The 7,557-nt window shown below is 34.7% G+C and overlaps 1 protein-coding gene across 1 annotated transcript in view; it reads left to right on the top strand.

Annotated features, from left to right (window-relative positions):
• nell2a (neural EGFL like 2a) overlaps positions 1-7,557 on the top strand; it is an 82,419-nt gene that overhangs the window by 13,810 nt on the left and 61,052 nt on the right. Inside the window, 2 exon segments of the mRNA XM_026201803.1 lie at positions 5,167-5,340; positions 6,220-6,316. Of these exon segments, the coding sequence (XP_026057588.1) occupies positions 5,167-5,340; positions 6,220-6,316 (271 nt within the window).

The raw sequence follows: 7,557 nt of genomic DNA, 5'->3' as shown, positions 1-7,557 counted from the left end.
TGCTCTACATGATGAAGAATTAGTTTAGTCAAAGTAAAGTTCAAACGGTTAATACTCGTGCGTTCTGAACAGATTGCAGTATGATGGAGAGAAGGAGACAAAGTGAGGGAATTATTCCCTCGAGACGCTCTTCCAGCGTCATTTTTAGTGCTTGACCGGCGAGCCGCGGTGGATTCTGCCTCCCTGAGCGCATTGTTTTCATGTCCCTGTTCAGCTCATCATTAACTGTTTCCCTGCACCGAGTCCAAATCCGAGATTCCCTGAAGACTGATTAGAAGTTTTCCCTCTCTGAGTCGAGTCTAAGAGCAGCACTCTCTCTCCTGGAAGACTGTTTAAACACCAATAACTCTTTCATTGTGCAAATAAGTTTGCAAGAACATAATATAAAGCTGCTTTCCGTTAGAAAAACTGCTACACTGGGAATTTATGCTGTGTTTGGAAATGGATCTTTTCCCATTGTCAGTGCATTACTGTCAGTGATGGAGAGTAACTGGATAAAAATAGCTTGCTTTTTTTGGAAGAGCAAACATAAAATAATATCCGTGAAATAGAGAAATCATATCTGTCTCTGTGACTGCACTAGAGCAAATAATACACTCACTCACACACACACACACACACAGCCTGTCAATCACTTTATGACTTGTTTGTGGAGGGAGGGGCTTCTGCAATTTGAATTGAATTTGGATAGAAGTGGTGAACAGGATGCAAAATTACAGTTTCAATTTGAATGTAAGGAAGTAGAATTTACGTAAATGAATTGAAATTGAAAATACGACTGGGATTTCTAAGAAAATCTTTGGTGCTGTTTAAAAAAACAAATCTGAAGGATGGATGAAAGATAGATGGAGGGGTGAACAGATGGATGGTTCGATGGATGGAGAGATAGAAAGATAGAGGAAGGAAAAGATGGATGCATGGATGGATAGATGGATGGATGAAGAAAACAGAAACAGAAGAAATGAAGGAAGGAAAGACAGATAGGTGGATGAACAGATGGATTGCTGAACAGATGGATGGATGGAGAGATGGAGGGATGAACAGAAAGAAGGAATGAAGGAAGGAAGACAGACAAGTGAAAAAAGAAATGACAAATGGACAAACAGATGAATGAGATGGATGGACGGAGAGATGGAGGGACGAACAGAAAGAAGGAAGGAAGGAAGACAGACAAGTGAACAAACGAATGGATGAATGGACAAACAGATGAATGGATGGATGTTAGATAGAATGGATAGATGGATGGAAGGGTGAACTAATAGATTGATGGATGATGGATGGATGGAGAAGCAGATGGACAAATGGATGGATGGATGGATGGATGGAAAGATAGAGGAAGGAATAGATGGATACATGGATGGATGGATGGATGGATGGATGGAAAGATAGAGGAAGGAATAGATGGATACATGGATGGATAGATGGATGGATGGATGGATGAACAAACAGAAGGAATGAAGAAAGGAAAGACAGACAGGTGGATGAACAGATGGATGGCTGAACTAATGGATGGATGGATGGATGGATGGAGAGACGGAGGGAAGAACAAATGGATGGATGGATGAACAAACAGAAATACAGCAAGGTGGACAAACGGATGGATGAACAGACTGATGGATGGGAATCTACACTAAAGTCCAAAACAAACTGGATGGAGGGACAGACAGACAAACAGATGGATGGATGGATGGATGGAGGGACAAATAGGTGGATAGACAAATGGATGGGTGAACAAACAGATGGATAAATGATGGGAGGGAGATTTACACTAAATAATAAAAACAATATGGTTGTCTGTAAGGCATTTTCAATACACAACTATGTAAAATGCCACACTGGGACTCAATGAATCAATGAATCTTTTCATCAGAAGGATGAAGTCATATTATAGGAAAGCATCTTATTCTTCCTGACTGTGAAAAGAAAATGTGACGCTATGGTTTCCACCATTTAACATCTTTTAGCAGAAACACAAAATCTTGTCAATGATTTGGACTGCAGATTCAGTGTTGAGGGTCAGCACGTCAAGCGTTTTGTGTGTTTAAGACTCTCCGGTTTGAAAGAATAGCATCTTTAATGACAACATTTGCTTCGGCGAAGACAACAGCATCACGGTGCGCCGGCAGAACTACAGCGGCCGTGTCCTTACTGTAATTGTGCTCGGTGAACTGTGTTTATTGAAGCCAGCGCATAATAGGGGCCTTGTGAAAGATGTTAATTACATTGTACGGCGAGTCGATGAAGCAGGTGGCTCTGACATTGGGCTGGTATTGATATTCCCTTTCTCTGCAGCTGGAACGGCGCTGTCTAGAAGTGCAAGGCGAGAGGAAAGGAACTCATTAGGTCCCTGTTTGTAGATAAATCAAAACCTGCGTATCTGTAATTGGCTTCTCTCGAATAATGCTCTCGAGCGTGGTGATTTTTTGTGAGGAGGAGGAAATAAAACTTGTTAGTCTGCGCAGGCAGGCGGGCTGATGACTTTTTGGCAGCTTTCCCCATTAACGCTTCCTTCAAGTAAATCTCAGAAGAGATGAGCGGAGCAATGTGAAGGAGGCTTTAAGCTCATCTGTATCCGCAGGTGTTTCCTGCGCCTCAATCTACAGACACCATGTCTTAGCTTCGGCTGTGAGTTTGTAGTCTGTGGTGAGAAAGACTGAGTACTGCAATATAATACAAATATACATTGATCTATTGCATGCAAAAACAAATATGCAGCAATGAAGCTGTCATATGAAATATCTTCTGCTCACCAAGGCTGCATTTATTTGATCAAAAATGCTGTAATAATTATGTAATAAATGCTGTAATAATTAAATATTATTAAAATGAAAAATAGCTGTGAATTAATGTAGAAATGTAATTTATTCCTGTGATCAAAGCTGAATTTTCAGCATCATTACTCCAGTTTCTAGTGTATCATTATAATCTTTTGTAATCAATCTTCTGTAACATTATTCATGTCTTTACTGTCAGTTCCTAACAATGTAACGTGTCCTTAATGAAAGTATTCATTTATTTATTTTCCCAAAATGTTGAATGGTAGTGTATCAGAGTTTCCACAAAAAATATTATGCAGCAAAACCCTTTTTATATATTATGAAATAAATAAAATTTTAAAATACTGTATGTTCAAACAGAAAAAAAAAAATCTTTAAAACAGAAATACAGTTTTTCACTGTATTTTAATTGAATAAATGCTGGTTGGCAAAATATACTTTTTTTTTTTCAAAAACATTACAAATTGTAATGATGCCTTTCTGATTTTTAGTATGTTAATGTACAATATATTACATATACATTTAGTCATTTTTAAAGATAATAAAAATAAAATAAAATGTAATAAAAAATAAATTCATATACCAATATATGTGGATCTAGGTGTAATCAGTAAATTGTGTTTTAATAATAAATAAAAAATATAATAATACCAAAATTAATTATAGATTCATGTCTACATGGCAAAACTCTATAAAATATGTCTGTTATCATGAATAATAATTGTGAAAGCATACAGTACATTTTTAACAGAAACAATGAATTCATACGGATCTATTAAAATCAGTGACAAAACCGTTAGAGCAAAGTGTATTTAAACGCAGAGCAGTTTTTATTTATTTATTTTTTAAACCCAGCAGGCCAATAAAATAAGAGCTTTTGGTCATGTACCGCACAAAATACTAAGGTTTTGTTTGATATTAATAAAAAAGTGGGGCTGGCAGACTCGAGGCTATGAGGACTTGTTGGACAGAATCCATGCTGGTCAGCATGTGATGAGAATCTCCTGGGATATTGTTATGGAGGACATTTGGAAAGTTAGATAGATGCATTTCAGGTGGTTAGAGACGAGTGTGAAGCCCTCCTGCCGGTGATGTGCCCCAGGGGCATGGATTAGGCCCGCTTTATTTGCGAATGCTGCAAAATATGCAACACGGCTTCTTTTGTTTGCAGGTCTGGCCGCGTGTCAGAGATCCCGCTGTGTCCTCTGCTGTCAATGACATGTTTAGTGGGAACAAATTGTGAAGTATAGTATATTTGGGGTGGTGCTTGTCTGTGCAAAACTCACCAGCACCAGAAGGGGTAGACGTTCTTCTGAGTGTGACAGTAACCGCAGTTCTTCAGCAGTTCTGCTTACAATCATTTTGTTCTGGGTCTGACCTGAACTGGATTCAGTTCAATTCAGCATAAATCACACCATGAAAACAGAAAATCTGACAAACGCTGTAAACATTTACACTTCGTATATGTTGCAAAAAAAGTAAACATGACAACAAAGGATTTAGAAAAACGTTTTTAGAAAGATTTTCTACATTCAAATGTCAAATGGATTGAAATTATACATATATATGTATGTATATAAATGTATGTATATATATATATATATATATATATATATATATATATATATATATATATATATATATATATATATTAGGGATGCACGATATTGGATTTTGGTCGATATTCGATATGCCGATATTTTCAAAATAATTTTGGCCGAGGCCGATACCGATATCGATATATATACAAATATATACTGATATATTTAAACTTTAGTTTTACTGAAGAGAAATCCATGTATCTCTTCTGTACTGATTCTACCATAAATGTATTATTTTACAAACGTAGACAGACATTCACATCTGAAAAACAGGTCAATTATTTCACTTGGAGAATATCGGTTTGGCTCATCGGCAGAAATATTCATATCGGCCAATACCGATGATAGTCATTTTAAGCTTTTATCGGCCAATACCGATGTTGTGCCGATATTATCGTGCATCCCTAATATATGTATATATATATATATATATATATATATATATATATATATATATATATATATATATATATATATATATATATATATATATATATAAATCTTTTAAAAATACAGTAAAATCTGCAAAAATACATCAGAGTGTCAACAGTTTGCAGACATGAGCATGACCCTAAACGAAAACAAATCTTACCTTTTCAAGAAAAACATCCTAGTATTTCCAGTATTCCCAACAACTCAAATATTCAGTAACATAAATATTCAAATTGACCCGCAACACAATATAAACCATGACTGGAGGAATCAATCCTTCATTCTGGAGCACCAACCGAGAATAAATAGTGAAACTTGCCTTCTTCATGATTATTACATTGGCTGTATGTCTACAGGCTGCTGGAGCTGGAGAGCAGTGGACAGAAGAGTGAAGTGCGTCTTCATTTCCAGACCAAAGGCCAGCAGACGTACACAGAGATCTTCCCCTACATGCTCGCCGACGGACAGTGGCACAAAGTCTCCGTCTCCATCAGCGCTTCACATGTGGCGCTCTATGTCGACTGCAACAAGTACATGAGAATATAATGAAATATAATCTTTTTGACCTTTTCCAGTAAACAATACCCTTGAAACAAGATACATACACTTTAGAAGCAACCCTACATAATATAGTAAGACTTTCAGAAGATGTATCTTGAATGTACAGTAAGTATATTTTGTCCTACTGTACTGTACTTGTTTTATTAGACACAACTGGCAAAAATTACCAGTGCAGTGAAACTAAATAGACATGGCAAAATATATCTGGTTTTAGGGATTTTCAGATACTTTCACTGAGAAACGATATAATAAAATACCTTTAGAACTGCAAAAATTATTAATTTTACTCAGTGTTTTTATCGTTTCTCCAATACAAATATATAAAATTACTAAATCAAGACACAATTTACAGGAGATGCAAAATGACTCATTATATTAAAATGTATCTTAATGAAGTGAGTTGTAATAAAAATTTCACAATTATGATTGCAATTTTTTTCACGATGGATTATATCTCAAACCTTTTACAAAAAAATGGACCATCTCACAATTATCTTGCCATTTTTACTTTATATCTTGCGATTCTGACTTTATATTTCATAATTCTTACTTTACATCTCACAATTTTTACTTTATATTTCACACTTCTGACTTAATGTCTGACTATTTTTTTTTAATTCATATATAGCAATTCTCATTTTACACCAACAATTTTTACTTTATATTTCACTATTCTTAATTTACCTCTTGCAATTTTTACTTATCTTGCCGTTCTGAGAATTTATCTTGTAATTCTGACATTTATATCAATGTTTTCAAATAGCGTATTGCTATGGTGCTGAAGTTGCTCTTAAGAATCCTGAAATGTGGCTGGTATTTTTTTGATGTATTGGGATGTTTCTCTTCAGGATCTACGAGCGAGTGGTTGCTGTTCCTCTGATGGAGATCCCAGAAGACACGTCGTTCTGGGTCGGACAGAGAAACAGCGCTCATGGCTTATTCAAGGTGTTTTATCTTCACTCCGCACAAATGCACATCAGCAAACAGTTAGCATAATTCACTTACTGTTTCTCAACTGTGTGCAGTTCGTGGCTTTCCTTCATACATACAAAACCCAGATCAGCCACTACACCTAAATGTGCAGCATAAAATACACTGCATCCCACAATGCACTGCTCTTACCTTCCATTTGCAGTGACATATAGACCAGTGTTATCTTCTGTCATCTTTACAAAATTTGTCAAACAGACAAAAATTAAAGGCTTTTGGATCAAAATTTGATTAAAAATGCAAAATAACATTTTATGTATTTGACAGATGCTCTTATCCTAATGTAAATGACAGTGTTATTGCGGTGTACTAAAACTATAACCTAATTACTTAAAATGACTGTTAACTAAAATTAATCATAAACATAATTATTACAAAAAAACTTTTTTATTTCAGATAGTTGCAAATGCAACATGTTTAGTTTAACTTGAAGTAATTAAAAATGATAATAATTGTAAGTAATAACTGACCTAAAGATAAACTACAACTAATAACTAGTAAATACAAATTAATAACTATAGACATTAAAAAATTATAAAATAACAATAACACAAAACAAAGTTACTGCAACTTGTGGAAACACTAAATATTTAAAGTGAAAACAGAATATATATATATATATATATATATATATACATTAAACTTAAAACAATAACTATAATATATCAATGATACTAAAATAACACTTTCCGCTAGTTGTCAATAAAGAAATTCTAATTTTAAAAAATGTAGTTTAACCTAAATACCAAAATAAAAAATGGAGATAAAAAATTTAAGAATACACAAAAATAACTCAAATAAAAATAAAAACATAACATGGAAAAATAGAAGAAAAAACTATATTCCTATCTCGAAACTTAACACTGAAATAAGCATGCAATATATGTAAACAAATGCAGTATGCAAACAATTAGTAGCATGCATACTGTAAATGTCCAATATAACCTAGTACAATGCAGTTTATTGGTGTTAAAAACTGTAATATTCATCGTTGCATGCTGTTTCACATACTATTTGTCGAAGGTTTGCAGTAACCAGTACAGTCTGCAGTATAGTCGTAAGTTACGTGCTTCTGTTAACTAATTTGGGAGGAAGTACGTGTTTTTGTGGTTTTTGTTCACACCCATAACTGTGGTTTATTAGACTATAAACCCACACACTTATTTGATGCGCGCGTGTGTGTGTGTGTGTGTGTG

The sequence above is a fragment of the Carassius auratus genome, chromosome 25 (genome assembly GCF_003368295.1).
Source record: "Carassius auratus strain Wakin chromosome 25, ASM336829v1, whole genome shotgun sequence".
NCBI classification, from domain to species: domain Eukaryota; kingdom Metazoa; phylum Chordata; class Actinopteri; order Cypriniformes; family Cyprinidae; genus Carassius; species Carassius auratus.
The sequence above is the reverse complement of the archived record's forward strand: the minus strand, read 5'-3'. Positions and strand labels throughout refer to the sequence as shown.